The 19465-nt window shown below is 40.3% G+C and overlaps 2 protein-coding genes across 2 annotated transcripts; both read left to right on the forward strand.

Moving 5' to 3' along the window:
- The first annotated feature begins 2221 nt into the window (after positions 1–2221).
- LOC106803748 (zinc finger protein 24-like) lies at positions 2222–3909 on the forward strand. The gene is made up of 3 exons (XM_014796297.2): positions 2222–2605; positions 3130–3585; positions 3817–3909. Exons 2-3 carry the CDS (start codon positions 3178–3180, stop codon positions 3907–3909), a joined length of 501 nt encoding a protein of 166 aa, XP_014651783.2. The 5' UTR covers positions 2222–2605; positions 3130–3177.
- On the forward strand, positions 3824–11370 carry LOC101389939 (uncharacterized). Its single transcript, XM_087438152.1, has 3 exons — positions 3824–3935; positions 4125–4272; positions 8622–11370. The coding sequence occupies exons 2-3, from the start codon at positions 4167–4169 to the stop codon at positions 10127–10129; spliced, it is 1614 nt and encodes a 537-aa protein (XP_087294278.1). The 5' UTR covers positions 3824–3935; positions 4125–4166; the 3' UTR covers positions 10130–11370.
- Positions 11371–19465: the final 8095 nt, after the last annotated feature.

Genomic DNA, 19465 nt, shown 5'->3' on the forward strand with positions numbered 1-19465 from the left:
GCCAATAGGAGGTACAGGAAATTGGAGAGGGAAGAGAATGAGGTCACAGCAGATCTTCCTCTAGCTGCCTCCCTCCAGGGTTGCTTTAGGTTGGCTGTATTCCTCTCATAAGTCTGTCAAGTAGCCATATCCTTTAATTACAGCTTTAGCTCTTATCTCTAGGTTCCAGGAACTGCTTCCTCCCCTGATACCTTCATACGGGTCTCAAAGCTGGACAGGAGAATTTGGCTGATACATCTATGAATAATCCTTTAACTAGCCTTGTGCCTCAGAATAATATCTGCTTTTCGTTAGCTAAAGAGAAGAGGACATGATAGTTTGGATTACTGTGCAGCAAATAGTCATTTCCCTTCCTTCCCTATGGCAAGAGTATAGTTCCCTCCTGGTTGGTATTGGGCTTGGGCATGTACCTTGTTTTGCCCAGTGGAATGTTAGTGAAATAAGGTAAGCAAAGGCCTTAAATGCTTAGATTTATATTGTGTCAACTTACCTAAGCCAGAACTATATTGCCAAGAATCCTTTTCCTTGCATAGCTCCTTATTAGTGCAGGTCACAAGAGACATTTGAGATTTGGAAGGCAGAAATGAAGGAGTTGCCGTATTCCTTTAGGCTCAGGAGGTCAGTGCAGGACATGAAGCATTGTTACAGCTCACACATTGATGATCTACTGGCTCATCTGCTGCATCTTCAAGCTTCAGCTTCTCTGATTCCCGGGCCAGGCACTTGTTTAGTTCCATGAAGAGCCCCACATTTTCCTGTCAGACACACCCATAATCAAAGTTGGAGAACTGGAGGTGAAGAGAGACTGACATGTGTTCTAACTTGCAGCTTTTCCTTGTTTCTCCCACTTCACATCCATCTTTCCCTCCTGACTGCCTACTCTGTTGACTTCAGGCTTCCAGCACCAGACACATAAAAACAGCCTTACAGACTGTTTGACCAGCTCTCACAGTTATGTAAGGCCAAATCCCTATAATAAATCCTTTACCATATTTATCCACTAGTGGTTCTGCTTCTCTGATCAAACCCTAACTGATAACACCTTGGATATTGTGCTCCACCAAGAGAAGAGTTTGCCCTAAGTTGCTGCTGTGGCTTTATCTTGGTGCTCGGAACACAAGTGGGGCAGAAGGGAGCCTACCTTGTAGCCCAGAGTCAAGCCCAATCTACGTGAAGCCTTAAGCCCAACTACCCAGCCTATCCTGATCTATCCTAGATCAGCAGAAGCAGATCTAGGCACACAAGAAAAAATACTTGTAAGCCCCTGAATTTTAGTGCGGTTTGTTACACAGCAGTATTGTGGCAACAGCTGACTAATACAGGAAATGCTTTTTATCTCTGCCATTTGTTAATTAGCAGATCAGCATTCTCCAGGCTAAGCAATGGGATTTCATTAGGTGGGACCTAGAGATAAGAGAGGTCTGAGAAGTTAAACAAACGTACAAAAACATACTTCCAATTGTAAAAAAGAAAAAAAAATTTTTACAATATTTACAGGAGAGTATATAAGATCCTAGCTTCTGACACTTAAAGGTTAGAATATAGTGGAGTCATTGGGCTAAATAAGCACAGGAAACAGAAACCTTATTAAGACCTACCTTCTCTCATTGAAGCCCTCAAAACCTTTGTTGGGAGGGGGCAAAAAGGGGAGGAGAGAACAAGCCTTCTGGCCACCATTTGCAACATTACAAGCAAACAACCTGAGAGAAGTTACACTGACGAGATCTGAAAGTCTAGCTATCGTGCTCCTTCCTTAGAGGAAGAGGGTTCTCGGCACAGGACACAGGAGATGAAGGCGCCCAGGAGAAAGGCAGTGAAAAGACAAACAGGTTAGTGATGCTGACCGCAAACGGCCCCCCTCCCGGGAGCGCCCTTATGGAAGAGAGCAATCATTTTTTATCTGTTATCAAGCACTCCTCCAATACATTTTCCGTTAAGCGATCCTGCCGAGTTTGCAAAAGGCGAGAGTCTGAGACTTTCTTTTTAATTGCAGAGATGCAGGAACCGACTTTAGCTTTATCTGTCACCTCATTTACTGCTTCCACGGCTTCTCGTCCCGACCCGCTCAAATTTGAAACGTAGCGTAACCGCCCGGCAGATGGTTACGGAGACGCCGGGCACGCGGACGGAGGCGGAGCGCGGCCGCGCGCTCGGGGGCGAGATCCCCGGGAGGCGCCGGATGCCGGGCGCGCGACTGAGCCGCGGGTTCCGGGGGCAGCGAGCCTGTGCCCCCGCTAGGTGAGCGCGCCTGCGCGTCCTGCAAGCCTCGGTCTCGGCTTTGACCTTCAGAGCCCGGGAGTGGGAGGTCCTGCGGCGCTCCTGACCTGCTGAGCCGCATGGGCGAGCCGGCACCGGTCCCGGTTCAGGCCGAAGGATGCTCGGCGCCCTGAGAGGCACGGGGCTGCGCCCCTGGGGGCAGGCGTCTGTCTTGGAGGCTTCAGGAAGGCCCAGCCGCAAGTCCCCACAGACAGGACCCTGTCCTTGAACTGGGGATCCCCTTCTTGGGAACCTTGCTTCCGACTCTCGGACGAAACCTGGGCCGCTGGCGCTGTGTGAATCTGAGTGGAATTTCTCTCTCCGTTTTGCCAAATTAACATGAAAACAGGTCAATGCTTTTCTGACTGTGATTCGTGACTTTTTCTCTCTCCCAAGCGGGGTCGTATGTACTCAAGTGTGGGAAAACCCTGTGCTAACAGATAAGTCTTGAAAATTTTTGCTTTAGTCTAGGGCCCACATACACGTACTTAATGTTGGATTTGGAGCAATCTTCCTTTAAGCTCAAATCGTGGAAGCTTAAGCCTTTCCGTTAAGCTCATGACCCCGCCTTCCTCCCTCCATAATGTATTTTTACTTATCACCATCTAACATACTATATACTTTTCATATTTTTTCTGTTTATTGATTACCCCTACTGGAATGGATGCTCCATGATGGCAGGGATCTTTGCTTTGTTCATTAATGTATTTCAAACACCTAGAACAGTTTCTGTACAAGGTAGACCTCTAGTAAATATTTGTGGATTTAATGAATGAATAAAATTAGTTACACTGATTACAGGTCTTCTTTCTTGTGTGTGTTCTTCACAGTATTTGCCATTTATCCCCTTATCACATAATTCTTATTCCCCAGGGTGCCCTCAGAAGCCTCCAGTTGAAACTCCAGCAGAAGCCAGGTAGGATGGCTGTGGACACAAGAAAGTCTGCCAGCCAGCTGTTCCAAGCCTCATGGGGTCAGCAGGGACCTGTGATGGTGAAGGTGAAGTTGGAGGAGGACTGCCCTAGGAATCAGGGCCTCAGCCTTCCAGAGGACCAGCTCCCTCCCTGGGAGATCTTCAGGCAGCAGTTCAGACAATTCTGCTACCAGGATTCCCCTGGACCACGTATGGCCCTGAGCCGGCTCCGGGAGCTCTGCCGTCAGTGGCTCAGGCCGGAGACACATACCAAGGAGCAGATCCTGGAGCTGCTGGTGCTGGAGCAGTTCCTGACCATCCTGCCCAAGGAGCTCCAGGCCTGGGTGCAGGAGCATCATCCAGAAAGCGGGGAGGAGGCAGTGACGATACTGGAGGATCTGGAAAGAAAGAGAAATGTACATGTCGGAGGAGACTGGTCTGATATGGTTGTGGGGGAGCTGGAAGCAAAACTTTCTCAAGGGTGGAGGCTCTGAGGGAACAATGGGAAAGCCCAGCATTCAGCAGGCAACTGAGCTTGTTGCTAAGCCAGCCCTGTAAGGAGGGGAGGGGTGGGAAACAGCAGATTCAGGGATGGTGAGTAAAGATACTGAAGGCATTCTGTGAGCATTGTGCTCCTTATTTTACAGGTCACTCAACATTTACAGCAACTAAGAAGTAGGTCATATCACACATGGAAACTAAGTTCAGAGAGGTTGTATAACTTGGCCGAGGACGCGTAGCCAATAAGTGAAGTGACAGAAACAAGGTTTGATTAAACTTTGCTTTGCTTACCTTTCTGGCTGCTTCTAAGTACCCCAGGAGGTAAATAAGGCCCTGGTTTCTCTCTTCTTCCTCCTAGTCTCCGGGGATATTTCTTGTGGACTCCTCTCTGAGGTTTAGTCCCTGTTAAATTCACCATATCCTTACAGGCTTAATGAGTGCTGCTTGTCTCTAGGTTTCAGCCTGTGCTCTGGAACAGAAAATCCTTTTGCAGACGATGACCCTTGAGACCCTAGAGGAAGAGTCTTCATACAGCTGGGTTCAGCCCCCGGCGATCCAGTTCAAGGGCAAAGGACCTGAGCCCCAAACATCAGAAGAAAGAGGTGAGGCAAGAATTTCTCTAGGGAATTTGGACTGAAATGAACTCTAAATTGGTTTTTTTGTGGAGTGTGACATGTTAATTCCTTGTAATGAGGTTTATTAAAGGACATGACAGGTGACATTCTAGGCAGTAATAGTTAAAAGGTAATAGATCATCTCAGAATAGCCTCAGTAGTATGGTCGGTTTTAAATATCCATAGTTGAATTTTCTGCATATAGTCTAGTAGCAAATATTACTTGCACGTATTTTGATGCTTACATTCTTTGGTAGACCCTGATAGAATATTAACACTGTAAAACTATATTGATTTTTTTGAAAGTTATCTTTTATTATTATCAAAGAAGTATATATGTGTTGTAGAAAGTTAGAAGATACAGAGTCACAAAATAAGAAAATAAAACACAATATTCTATCACCCAGAGATTACAATTGATGACTTTTTATTTTATATATGTATATCTTTTTTTAGTGCATATATATTTATATGTGTATATATACATGTATACACACACAAATATCTTTTACCAAAAAGAGATCCTACTCTATGTGCTATTTTATAACCTATTTTATTCAGTTAATAATTTCCCTATTCCCTGTCAATACATTTTAATGTTTCTAAACTCAATCCAAATTCAAACTGGCCTGTTTTTCCCAAATTGTCTTTAAAGCTGATTTGTCCAAACCAGGATAGAATCCAGGGCCACATGATACATCTGGTTATTATGCCTTTTAATTCTTTTTTACTTTAGAACAGTCCCCCTCACCCATTTTTTCCCATAGCACAGACTTTTTGACGAGCCCAGGCCAGTTTCCCACTCTCTGGAGTTTTCTGGTTGCTTCCTCATTGTGTCATTTACTTTGCTGCCCATGTACCCTATATTTCCTATAAACTGGAAGTTAGATCTAAAGGCTTGAAGGATTCAAGTTACAGATTTTGGGCTAGAATTAGTATCAGGTAATAGGAGACATTAATACTGGCTGACCTACTCTTAAATCACTGGCTTAGGATAACAGTGTGATCCTTCCATTGAACAGATATTTTTTCCCCTGGTAACTAACTGTGTGGTGTCACTTTGGCACTTTGTGAATGGCCATCAACAAAATAAAAATATTTGATAATCCTTGTATGGGTCAACCATTTTGTTAAGGGCTGCAGAATGATTTTATAATTCTTTCATTCCTTCTATGTTATTAACTGGTGTTCTTTATCATGAAGCTTTCCCTCATCAAATATGTCTATTTGGTCACTTCCTTCTAGGCAGTCATGAGTGATGCTTACTTTTTCCCCCTTTATTTACCAATGTTCAAATTCAAAGAGTGGTTTAATGGGCACCTCAAATGGCATCATGAGATTTTAGGACTTTCTCTGTGTAGTATCATTATGGACTTTTTAGGAATTTTCATTGAATCAGTGTGTTTCAAATCACCACAGTTATTACTCTTTTTATTTATTTATTTTTTTGGTAAGGAAGATTGGCCCTGAGCTAATATCTGTGCCAGTCTTCCTCTATTTTGTGTGTGGGACTTGGCCACAGCATGGCTTGATGAGCAGTGTGTAAAGGTCCGTGCCTGGGATCTGAACCCGTGAATCCTGGGCTGCCGAAGTGGAGCATGCGAACTTAACCACTATGCCACCAGGCTGTTCCCCAGTTATTACTCTTTTGAATGTTCAAATATGCACGTCTTTGGCTTGAGTGGATATCTTCAGTCTTGCTCCTGTCTGTTTGCCATGACCCTTTTAATTTTGAATGCTTTTTTAAAATTTTTTTTTATTTTTATTGAGCTATAGTCAACATAACGTTATATTAGTTTCAGATAATGCTTTCTTTTTGACAAAATAAATTATTCCAGGCTCCCCTTGTACCTTCCCTATACCCAGATTTGGTATCAAGCATTTCTGAGCCTTGGTTCTTTTTAATGGAGAATAAAATCTAGGTGCCAGGAATGTTTTTTATCATTAGGGTAGCACTGCTTCTAGGACATTTCATGGGCAGAGCTAGATGTACATTTTTTTTCTAAAAAACATGACTTCATATTGATGTATTCAATTCCATTTTACCATCACAATGTTCGATTATTTTTCTATATTGTATTTTCTTTCTGCATTTATTTTTGTTAATTCTTTTCTTCTGTTCTCCTTTGGTTTATTTATTTATTTATTTATTTTAGGTTATAGTAGTTTGTATCAGAGGTGATCCCAGGAAGCATAAGAAGGGGGAATTGAGACAGGACAGAGAGAAAAGCCAATAAAGTGTATGTAAATGAGCAAGCTATCTTGATCTATTTAGTTGTTTTAGCTTCTGAGCTGGATTGATTCATACATTTTCATTCTTCCTCTATTACTGATGTAAATATTTGATGCTGTGGATGTTTCATTGAACACTGGTTTAGATGAATCTCAAATGTTTTGAAAAATGGTGTTTTCGTTATTGTGTTTTAGAAAATCTGAAATTTGTTTGTATTTTGTCTTTGAACCAATAATTGAAAGTTTTAAATTTTTCAGATGGAAGGGCTTGTTTGTTTTCTGATTTTGTTATTAATTTTAGATTTATTGCATTGTGATCAGAGAATATTTGTGTTATTTATACCTTGTAGAATTTATTGTGGTTTTCCTGTGACCCAATAAATAGTCAGTTTTCATTAATGTTCACTGCACATCTGAAAAGATGTTCTATTTTCAGGATACAGAACTTGATATACATATACATCCATAAGATTTAATTTATTGGTTTCGTTTAGTAAATCATCTGTATCTTTATTTTTTGTTCATTTGGTGTTTTTTTAGACAGAGAGAGGACAATTAAAGTCTACTATTTTTGTCTGTTTATTTTTATATCACCTATAATTTCTGCTTTAGGAAAGTTGCTCCTTTATTATTTTCTGCACAATTATTCATATCTGTTAAATCTTCATTGTAAATTGTATTATTTATTTTAGCATTAAAAAGTCCTCTTTTTCATTTCATTTCATACTTTTGGCCTGACTCCTACCTTGTTCTGAAACTGAGATCTTGATGCCTTCTTTCTTTTTATTTACATTTGTTTAATTTACCCTTGTTCATTCTTTATTCTTAACTTTTCTCATCATTTTATTTTAGATGTGTCTCTTGTATACGTAATAGAGTTGAGTTTTGCTCTGTGATTATATCTTATTTTTTTCTTTTAATAGGTAAGTTAATCCATTTGCATTTATTGATATGACTCATATGACAGTTACATTTTATCTTAATATAAATTCCTTATGTTTTCTGTTTTACATGTCATAGATACATATACAAATGTGTAAATGTTAAGTACAAACATATATACACATACACATACATGTATGTGTATGTGTACAATATGTATTTACATATACATATATATATGCTTTTCAACGTGTGGTTTGTTTTCCCTCATCCTCTTTTTTTTTTTTTTTTTTTTTTTGCTGAGGAAGATTAGCCCTAAGCTAGCATCTGTGCCCATCTTCCTCCACTTTATATGTGGGATGCCTGCCACAGCATGGCTTCAGAAGCGGTGTATAGGTCCACACCTGGGATCTGAACTCATGAACCCCGGGCTGCTGAAGCAGACCATGTGACCTTACGCCACCAGGCTGGCCCCATCCCTCATCCTTTCTTTTTAATCGTAGTAGTTCTCATAGTTAGGAAGCTTTGTATTTTTGTAGTACTGGTATATTAGTTATCAATTGCTGCTTAATAAATTACCACAAAATTAGTGGCTTAAAACAACACACATTTATTATCTCATAGTTTCTGTGAGTCAGGAGTCTGGGTTGGCTTAGCTGAGCCCTCTACTTCAGGGTCTCTCACAAGGTTGCAGTCAAGCACCAGGGCTGGGGTTGCATCTGAGTTGTGACTGGGGAAGGATCCACTTCCACCCTCACATGGATGTTGGCAGTACTCAGTTCTTTACAGGCTGTTAGACAGAGGGCCTCAGTCCTTTGCTGGCTGGTGACCAGAGGCCACCTTCAGTTTCTTGCCACATGGGATTCATACGGTGGCTTTCTTCATCACAGCCAGCAAGCCAACAGGGAAGGTGTCAACAGACAGTCCACTAGCAAGATGCCGTCTACAATCTTATGTAATCACAGAAGTGACATCCTGTCAACTTTGCCATAGTCTATTGATAACTCAGCCATGCTTTATTCTTTCTCACTTCCACACCTCTGTTACTGCCATTCCTTCTACCTTAACTGACATATTTCTCTGAACCCATAATACTAAATAAAGAGAAGATATAATATTCTGTTAAAATTACCCTAAAATAAAAATTAACCTTTCCAGCTGTCTATCTCTTAAATTATTTTTGAGTGTGTTTTCTCCTCAAATTGTATGGTCTGTTGTTTCAGATGGTGGTGTGAGGACTGAGAACATGACATTAGACACGAAGCAGGAACTTTGTGAAGAAACAGAAAGACATAGGGAGGGGTCTGATGGACATCATGAAACTGTGTCTCAGCCCACCAAATACAGAGGAGACAGTGAACCTACTGGAAGTTTGGAAATGCAGGATGGGGATGCCACAAGTGAAAAAAAATATAAATGTGATGAATGTAGGAAAACCTTCATGTGTATCAGAGGCCTTCAGATGCATAGGAGGATCCACATTGGAGAGAAACTGTACCCATGCACAGAATGTGGAAAGGCCTTTATCAGACGTGCAGAACTTAGCCAGCATCAGGGGCTTCACAGCAAGGAAAAGCCCTATCAATGTAAAGAGTGTGGCAAAGGCTTCAGTCAGAAGGCAGGCCTCTTCCAACATCTGAAAATCCACACTGGAGAAAAGCCCCATCGATGTAGTAAATGTGGCAGATGTTTTAGTCGGAGATCACTTCTCACAAAGCATCAGAGTCTCCACACTGGAGAGAAACCTTTTGACTGTGTGGACTGTGGGAAATCTTTCTGCCACAATTCAGACCTCATTGAACATCAGGGATTCCACAACAGAGAGAAACCTTATGAGTGTAATTTATGTGGGAAAGCCTTCAGGCAGCGTGCACATCTTGTTGAGCATCAGCGAATTCACAGTGAAGAAAAACCCTATGAATGTAAAGTATGTGGAAAAGCATTCACTCAGTATGCAGGACTTAACCAACACCAGAGAATCCACACTGGAGAGAAACCTTTTGAATGTCCTATATGTGGACGAGCCTTTAGCCGGAGCTCAGAACTCATAATACATCACAGAATCCACTCAGGGGAAAAACCCTATGAATGTGCCAAGTGTGGAAAAACCTTTAGTGTGAGCTCAACCCTTATCATACATCAGAGGAGTCACACTGGGGAGAAGCCCTATAAATGTGACAAGTGTGGCGAAGCCTTCAGTCAACGCTCAGGCCTTAATAAACACAAGTTAGGAGGGAAGCATGGAAATCCTCCTGAGCCAAGAAAGTATAAGTGTGATGAGTGTGAGAAGACCTTTACTAGGCCTTCTGGCCTGAGGAACCACAAAAGAATTCACACTGGGGATAAGACCTACCAATGTCCTGAGTGTGGGAGGGTCTTCACAAGGGGAGAGCATCTTATTGAACATCAGGGGATTCATGACAAGGTGAAGCCCTATCAATGTAAAGAGTGTGGCAAAGCCTTCAGTCAAAGGACAGGTCTTAGTCACCATCTCAGGATCCACACGGGAGAAAAACCTTTTGTGTGTTCTGAATGTGGGCGAGCCTTCAGCTGGAAGTCAGATCTCAATAAACATAAGAGAGTCCACTCTGAGGAAAAACCTTATCAATGTGAAGAGTGTGGGAAGGCCTATAAGCAGAGAGCAACACTGATCCAACATCAGAGAGGCCACATTGTGCTAAGCCCCGGTGAGGTGACTGGGGTGAAGCCTGCAGTGGAAGCTCAGCCCTGATTAAGCACCAGAGAATCCACCACAACTGGACACCTTGCCTAGATGTTTGGTGATAACTTCAAGTACAATACAGGATTTCTTTTTTTTTCTTTTTTTTTTTAAAGATTTTATTTATTTATTTTTTCCCCCCAAAGCCCCAGTAGATAGTTCTATGTCATAGCTGCACATCCTTCTAGTTGCTGTATGTGGGATTCGGCCTCAGGATGGATGGAGAAGTGGTGCCTCGGTGCGCGCCCGGGATCCGAACCCGGGCCACCAGCATCGGAGCGCGTGCACTTAACCACCAAGCCACGGGGCCGGCCCCAGGATTTCTTTTTGACTGACATAAAAATGTTTCTTGAACTTCATTATTTAAACATCAAAGATGTCACATTGTAGAGTTTTCATAAAGGTCATAAATGCTGGAAAAGTTGAGAATTTAGAAGCATTAACAAGGAATTTACCTGTGATTACCTTTATTAAATGCAATGAAGTGTCAGTTAATACAATGAAAAAGGACACAAGGGCAGCTGTAAAAAAATTATATTTTTCTACTGAATTCATGAGTTTTTGTATGTTGTTTTTTCAGAATATTTTGATTTCTAACTAGCTTTAGCATAGCCTAATGTTGAAATTACTTCTATGAGTACCAGTTGAGGACAGTGGAGTATCTAAGAGCTTGGAATGTATGAGGTGAGTGGTCTCTGTTTCCCTCCCTACTCAACCAAGCCTCTGACCAGGAGTGGGTAGCCTGCAGAACCTTCCTGATCTCCACCCCATAATTAACATTTCCTGGTAAATAAAGAGTGTGTTGTATTCCAAGTGATGAAGAAGGCATGGAGATTTTGGCCCCCAGTAGCTAAAAATCTAGTGGGCCCATCATAGCTATAAAGCCTAGAGCATAAATTTCTCATTGTGAACACTGCTCCTTGAGCTGACAAAGGAGAAGGACAGAAGGGAAGAGGGAAAACCAAGATGTTCATTTCAGCATTTTCACCTCCTACAAATTATATTTACCTGACTAAAACCTCTTTCATCTTCAGCACTACCTATGTCCTCAGTCAATGATGTGAGGGATTGCTAAAGCTGATAATAGTTTTCAAATAGTAGGAGAATATTTCCTCATTTTTTTGTGCTATCCACAATGTAACAGTTATAGATGTAACACCCTTTTAAGTTTAATCTTCATTGTTAACATTTTCTTCAACACTTGCTTAAATCCGGACGGCCAGCGAATAAACTCGGCTCCTCCTTTCCTCTGATTGATGTTTGCATGATGTATCTTTTTCCATCTGTTTACTTTCAATGTACTTATATCATTAAATTTGAAATAAGTTTCTTGTAGACAGCATATACTTGGGTGATGTTTTTAAATTCACACTGCCAATCTTTGTCTTTTAGTTGGTGCATTTAGACAATTTCTGTTGAATGTATTATTGCTATTTTAAGGCTTAAGTCTGCCATTTATTTGTTGTTTGTTTGCTCTCTCTGTTGCATTTCGCTGGTTTCTTTTTCCTGCCTTCCTGTGGGTTACTTATACCTGTTTTTAGAAGTCCATTTTGATTTATATATAATGTTTCTGAATGTATCTCTTTATATGGCATCATTGTCCTTGATAAAAGCTGTTATTTTGAATTGGCTTTCAACCCACATACACTCTACACAATTCTCTCCAAGAAATACATAGTTTTTGTTAACCTTGATTTGAGAATGACCCTGGACAGTAGTACAATCATTCTAAAAATATGTGGGGAGTTAAACTTGGTTTGATACTTATCAAAGTCTGTGTTTGTTAGTTTTCTCTGTTACCTGTTATGTCTTATGCCTCAGGAGAGTCACTGATGAGACCCAGCAGAGGGAGCCCTGCTACTTGAGGTAAGAATGGCTGAGAGCAGGAATCTTTGTTTTATTCACTAGTATATCTCGGCACTTCAAACAGTACCTGACATGTATTAGTTGTTCCATAAATACTGAATGAATGAAGGAAAGGAGATTCCTGGGCCTTGTGCAGCTCTGAGTTAATTATTAGTGGCTGAGGCCAGAGACACACATCAAGGAGCTGATCCTGGAGCTGCTGGTGATTAAGTTCTTCCTGACCATCCTGCCTAAAAGAGCTATAGGACTAAATTCAAAAACATAATCCAGGGAAAATGATACCTTTGCTGTAGAGAAATCTGGTAGACAACACCTTAACCAAGTAATCAAACAACGTAGCTAGTAATGGAACAAACTGATATCATATGGTTCCTGATATGATTGCTTCACTGAAAAGGACACATCATCTCTTGTGTAGTATTGCTGGAAAAAATGTATAACCTGAATCTAATCAAGAGGAAACCTCAGACAAACCAAATTTGGGGGCAGGGAGGAGTTCAATAGAACAACTGGCCTATGCTCCTCAAAAATATCAACATTATGAAAGACAAAGAAATGTTGACGAATTGTTTTAGGTTAAAGGAGATTAAAGAAAAACAACAACTAAATTCAATGTGTGAGCCTAGGTTGGATCCTAGGTTGGAGTGATTTATATAAAGGACATTATTGGGACAATTGGCATAATTTAAGCATGGACTATACATTCAATTAATAGTATTGCATAAGTGTTCAGTTCCCTGAGTCAATAATTGTATTGTGGTCACAAAAGAGAATGTTTTTGGAAGATACATGCTGAAGTATTTACGGATGAAGAATCATGGTACTACAACACACTTTCAAGTGTTTTAGTGGTTTAGCAAATAATAATAGCAGTAGTAAAATATATATGGAGGAGAAAACAAAACTGGCAAGCAATGATAGGTGAATCTAGGTGAAAGGTATATGTATTCATTATACTGTTCTTACAATTTTTTCTAAGTGAAGGTTGGAAATAAAAGCAATGCCTCCAACAAAAACAAACCCAAAGAGTGAATATGAGGTATTGGTTTTTATAGGAGAATTTGTGGAGAGTGTGTTATAAACCAGAACATCTTGTAGAAGCAGGGAGATATGTTATATCAGTATAGGAAAGGTTGGAATGTACTCTGGACCAGTACTAGTCCTTTTTATATCCTGGGTTGTATTGACAGCTGGACTATAATACTTAAAATTGTTCACGTTTAAGGATGGTTTTTCTCGTTAGATTTCTTTTTTCAAGAGAGGTCAATTTGCCCTGATTGTAACATCTACATTTTCTACTGGGTGATTATCAGGCTCCTTTCCAGACTCAGGACTCCTCTAAGATTAACTCATCCACCACTTACCTAACTCTTAGACATTGAAATTCTTGTAACTACAGTTCTACCTTGCTAGGCATAATCATTAAATAATGCAGTTTTAGCACTGGAAGGAATCTAAAAACTTACTCATTCCTTCCTCAAACCTTTGTCAAGTGCCAACCCTGTGCCAAGCATACACAGGAATATGATACAAAAAATAAGTTTCGTACATGCATATGCAAAATGGATATACCTCCAAGATGAAAAGTGTGTTCCCGAAAAGAATCTTTCCTCTTTTTTGTTACTTGGTTCATTGTTGCTAATACATTTGTGATACTCAGTGCAGAAGCTTGATTTGCAGCAGGTTTCAGACCACTGCTCCTGACTTCTACTGGATTTATGGAATTTATAAGGCAACATAATTGCCTGTCACTAGCAAGAAAAACTGGCCCAGCTATGGTAAGAATATTGGTGAATTTAAGTCTCCCTTAGGCCATCTAGTCTGCTAATTTGTCATTCTGTCACTTTTCTGCTCTACTCCCTTTGATCCTCCAAAAATAAGACTCTCTTCATACTTTCTTGGTCATAGAGAATGTTTTCCCGTATCTCTTTTTATAGTTTTTACCTCCTACTTCCATGGTGAATAGAAATATCATTTCTCTTACAGACCAATGATATTTAATTATCTCCAGGTTTCAGCCTATCCATACAATGTTTTCTTAAACGAAATGGCAACTATGGGAGTAATAAAAGTTATTAAATGTGTGTCGGGCCATAAGACCTAATTCAAGTGTGAAGTGCCACAATTCCAACTCTTTTTTTATTGGGATCTATTGACAAATTAGCTTCAGGTCTACAGCATAATGATTCAATATTTGTATATACTGCAAAATGATCACCACAATAAATCTAGTTAATATCATCACCACATATAGTTAAAAAATTTTTTCCTTTTGATGAAAACATTTAAGATCTACTCTCTTAGCAACTTTCAAATATACAATACAGTATTATTAACTATAGTCACCATGCTATATGTTACATCCTCATGACTGACTCATTTTACAACTGGAAGTTTGTACCTTTTCACCACCTTCGCCTATTTCACTTCCCCCACCCCACCCCACAACTGCCAGTCTGTTGTCTGTATCTGAGTTCAGTTTGTTGTTTTAGATTCCACATAGAAGTGAGGTCATACAGTATTTGTCTTTCTCTATCTGACTTATTTCACTTAGCGTAATGCCCTCAAGGTCCATCAGTGTTGTTGCAAACAAGAAGATTTCCTTCTTTTTTATGGTGGAATGATATTTCATTATGTATATACCACATTTTCTTTATCCATTCATCCATCAATGGACATTTAGGTTGCTTCCATGGCTTAGCTATTGTAAATAATGCTGCAATGAACATGGGAGTGAAGATATCTTTTCAAGTTAGTGTTCTCATTCTCTTTGGGTAAATACCCAGAAGTGGAATTGCTGGATCATATGGTAGTTCTGTCTTTACTTTTTTGAGAAACTTCCATAGTTTTCCATAGTGGCTGCACCAATTTACATTTCCACCAACAGTGCACAAGGAGTCCCTTTTTTCCACATCCTTGCCAACACTTGTTATTTCTTGTCTTTTTGGTGATAGCCATTCAAACAGGTGTGAGGTAATATCCGTGGTTTTAATTTGCATTTCCTTGATGATTAGTGATGTTGAGCATCTTTTTATGTACCTATTGGCCTTTTTATGTATGTCTTCTCTGGAAAACTCGATCCTCTGTCCATTTTTTAGTCAGATTGGTTTTTGTTTTGTTTGCTATTGAGTTGTATGTGTTCTTTATATATTTTGAATATTAACCCTTAAGCAGATATGTGATTTGCAAATATTTTCTCTCATTTGGTAGGTTGCCTTTTCATTTTGTTGATGGTTTCCTTTGCTATGCAGAAGCTTTTTAGTTCGATGTAGTCCCACTTGTTTATTTTTTGCTTTTGTTGCCTTTGCCTTTGGTGTCAAATCCAAAAAACCATTGCCAAGACCGATGTTAAGGAGCTTACCGCCTATGTTTTCTTCTAGGAGCTTTATGGTTTCAGGTCTTACATTCAAGTCTTTAATCAATTTTGAGTTAATTTTTGTATACAGTGTAAGATAGTGGTCCAGTTTCCTTCTTTTGCATGTGGCTGTCCAGTTTTCCCAACACCATTTTCTGAAGAGACTGTTCTTTCCACATTGTGTATTCTTGGCTCCTTTCTCGTAAATTAATTGACCATGTATGTGTGGGTTTATTTGGGAACTTATATTCTGTTCCATTAATATATGTCTCTTTTTATGCCAATATCATACTGTTTTGATTACTATAGCTTTGTAATATAGATTGAAATCAGGAAGCATGATGCCTCCAGCCTCATTCTTCTTTCTCAAGATTGCTTTGGCTATTTGGGATCTTTTGTGGTTCCATACACATTTTGGGATTGTTTGTTGTATTTTTCTGAAAAATGCTATTGGAATTTTTATAGGAATTGCATTGAATCTGTAGATTGCTTTGAGTAATATGACATTTTAACAATATTAATCCATGAGCATTGAATATCTTTCCACTTATTTGTGTCTTTTTCAGTTTTTTAAATCAATATCTTGTTGTTTGCAGTGTATAAGTCTTTCGCCTCCTTGGTTAAATTTATTCCTAGGTATTTTAATCTTTTTGATGCAATTGTAAATGGGATTGTTTTTTTAATTTCTCTTTCTGATAGTTATTAGTGCATAGAAATGCAACTGATTTTTGTATATTGATTTTGTATCCTGCAAATTTACTAAATTTGTTTATTAGTTCTAACAGTTTTTTGGTGGAGTCTTTAGAGTTGTCTATATATATCATGTCATCTGCATATAGTGACAGTTTTACTTCTTCTTTTCCAATTTGGATGCCTTTTATTTCTTTTTCTTGCCTTGTTGCTCTGACTAGGACTTCCAATACTATATTGAATAAAAGTGGCAAGAGTGGACATCCTTGTCTTGTTCCTGTTCTTAAAGTAAAAGTTTTCAGCTTTTCACTGTTGAATATGATGTTAAGAGTGGGTAATGTTAATTGAGAGAATTGTTAGCCTCCAATGCAACTTGGATGGTCAGGTCACTTTTCTGGGATAGACCAGCTTGCATTCTTGTTTAATCACCTGATCATTTCAAGCCAATTAGGAGAAATTAACACTTAATATCTACAACTAAGCAATAGCTTTGCCAGAACTCTGGAGGTGAGGAAAAGGTTAAGTTAGTGTCTGCCTTTAACGAGCAATTGACATCCACAATCTGAAAGACCTGAATGCAAGCCCCAATGAAAGAAGAGCATTTTGAATGAAATTGGAAAAGACAAAAATAGTGTAAAATGTCTGAAGATCAATCACTGAAACATCATCTGGGAAAGGGGAAGGAGAGTGTTTGGCCTTTTTTTCCCCCCATAATTCATTGAGAAGCAGACATTTCTCTGAGAATTGTCTTCAAACACTAAATAAAACAAATAGAGCCATGTCAAAGTTTAACGTAATTTCTCATAAGGTATTTTTATCTTAGTGGAAATGCTGGTTCCCAGCCTTTGGCACGGGTTTATCAACCAACACGAGCCCTTGATAAGGCACAGCCTGACCCAAAATCTTGTGATTCCGAAGTCCTTCAACAAGGACAGCTAGTCACTTCCAGAAAATGGAAAGAGGATATTTTGAGATTCTATTCTTTAACTCTAGGGATATGAGAGTTTTGTATTCTCTTAAAAGTAATGTTAAAGGTAGAATTTTAGGAATGTTTGTAATTTCTTTTAAAATAGGAAACAGAAGTTGTAAAAATAAAGAAATAAGGGCAAAATAGCAAGTGAGCATTGGTTCATTAAAAACTCTGGAAAAGCAACTCCTGCAACTACCAAGCCAGCCTCACTTGGCAGAGGGATAAGGGCCTTAATCTCAAGGTCCAATTAATACCCAGGGAATGTTCCAGCACTGGGCCAATTTCCAGGAAGCTCCTTCTGCATCCAGCTCATTTGCATTCCAGGGTAAGAGAACATGTCAGCTACTAGCTCTCCACCAGATTTTTCCTATCTCTGGTCTCCCGGAAACAAGAAGAGGGCCATTTGAAGAGGCCTTTTGTCCACTGTGGTCTTGGGAACATCAGAAAGCTACTTGGGTGGGTGAAAATTATGGCCCTGCTAGGATCCTGATCTTAACGTGGGAAAATGTTGGAACCTCTGCCTGGTCACTGTCCACCCTAATGTCCCCACCCCCCAACCCGAATTTGAATATTTCCAAATCCTAAGTTCCCCTGTTAACAGTTTGTTTACCTACCGAAAAGAACCGGAGGGGTATGCAGCAAAAGGGAGGATTGGGCAGCTTTCCTGGGATCTCACACCATAGACTCACCATTTCAGAAACCCAAGTGCGCATCCCAGCAAAGCGAGACAGGCATCAGCCCTGTTACCACCGCCGAAATTCCCAAGATTTCACCAGGTATCTTCCTTGATTTTCTTCTCCGTGAGTCTGGAGACACATAATTCTCCAGGAGAGCGTGGACGGGACCTGGTCCCCAGCTGCCTCGCGGCTGCAAACAGGGGCAGTTTTGAAACATTAGTCAAGATTCTCCTTCAGGTGGGAAAGGTGCAGCTCTGGGCAGCTGATTTGAATGGACGTAGGGACTGTGACCGAGGGAAGAAGAGCCACGGGCTAGCGCTCTACAGAGCTAGGTACATCCACAGCTTCCCCATCTAGAGAACCGAAGCCCAGAGTAATGTCCTTCGAAAGCCGCCAGAAAACTCGAGGGAGGCCGTTCCCTGCGCGCTGAGCAAATTTTGTTTCACGGCTTTTGGGTTGGTATTTGGCAAATTTGGTCCTAAGAGTGGCATCTGGCCTTCACCGCGCTGTTTCGCTTTAAGGCTTTTGACACCACAGGTTTCCCGCTCAAGCCTAAAATAAACCACTCTATCAAACTTGATTGCATCTCCATTGAACTTTAGGGGAAAATAATTGGAAATTTCTGCGTTTGAAATACTGCGTGGTAGTTAAAAGCATGCACTGTGGGGACAGATGGCCCCGTTTAAACGGCAGCTCGGCCACTCTGCGGTGTGACCCTGCGCAGGCAGAAAGGTAAGAACACCCACCTTGTAAGCGCCGTTCTGGGGTTCCACGAACTAGTGCCTGTAAAGCGCTCTGAAGAGTGCTCGGCAGAGTCCGCGCTATGTAAGTGTCTGCCATTATTATTCTTACTCAACTGTCAACGATTTTAGAAAACAGAAACTAGGAGTTACGTAAACCTACAGAGAGCGCCCCCCTCGCCCCCAGCCCCGGACCTCGAGCAGCATGTCAGGTTTAGTGGCATCGCCACCAACTTGTGCTCCACGGGCTGCACTTTCCGGGGAATAAAGTAAAAGTTAAAGCTCAGAGTGCGGGGCCGTCGCTGACGAGGAGTCCTCAAGTAGTTGGTCAGGTGGTGAAGGCTTGGGGCCAGCAGGCGAGTGAGCGCTTCCCACGCAGCTGTGAACACGTGGACCGCCATGTTCTTCAATTTTGTAGTTTTACCTACAAGCCTTTAGGTTATTGATAAGGAATTTCTGACAAATAGGGTAGTAAACGCCTCCCTCAGCTTTTCTTGTCAGCAGAGTTATATATGTCTTTGCTTATCTCCTTATACTTTCCCTGACCATTTTATTAATTCCTCCTGTGCAGGGACCATAACATCTGGCATATTTATGCGATGAAGCTAAGTTAAACATTTTGTAATTTTTATTGGCAATCTTTAAACATACAAAATGTAAAGAAAGTCAACACAATGTAGCCTCATGCATCCATCACCCAAATGCAAGAATTAGGAATATTTTTGCCGATCTCTTTTTATATATATGCCAACATTTTTCCTCCTGTACTTTAGAGCAAAATCCAGGCATCATATCATTTTATCCATAAAGAATTCAATATGTAAGAGACAGAGAATTCTAAAATATATTCACTGCTTATTTAGAGGGGAGGTCTATAGGGAAAAAATGACTTCTTCAGATTTCTTTATCTTATGTTGTTTTGATCAGTGTGTTAATTTTCTTAGAAGGGTCTTAAAATAAAGGATCAGGTGAATGATTCCACTGCAGAAAGTTGTTGGGGCAGAGTTTTGCTTACATGGTCAGCAAGATAATTTTCCTCCTAGGGATCAA

This window comes from Ceratotherium simum, chromosome 13, assembly GCF_057802395.1.
Source record: "Ceratotherium simum simum isolate JZ-2026a chromosome 13, ASM5780239v1, whole genome shotgun sequence".
Taxonomy (NCBI): domain Eukaryota; kingdom Metazoa; phylum Chordata; class Mammalia; order Perissodactyla; family Rhinocerotidae; genus Ceratotherium; species Ceratotherium simum.

Coding starts and splice junctions, on each gene's coding strand:
- LOC106803748 (XM_014796297.2), top strand. CDS start 3,178: ATGGCTGTGGACACAAGAAAGTCTGCCAGCCAGCTGTTCCAAGCCTCA. Junction 3,586..3,816: donor ATCTGGAAAGAAAGAGAAAT/GTACATGTCGGA, acceptor CTTATTTTACAG/GTCACTCAACATTTACAGCA.
- LOC101389939 (XM_087438152.1), top strand. CDS start 4,167: ATGACCCTTGAGACCCTAGAGGAAGAGTCTTCATACAGCTGGGTTCAG. Junction 4,273..8,621: donor CCAAACATCAGAAGAAAGAG/GTGAGGCAAGAA, acceptor CTGTTGTTTCAG/ATGGTGGTGTGAGGACTGAG.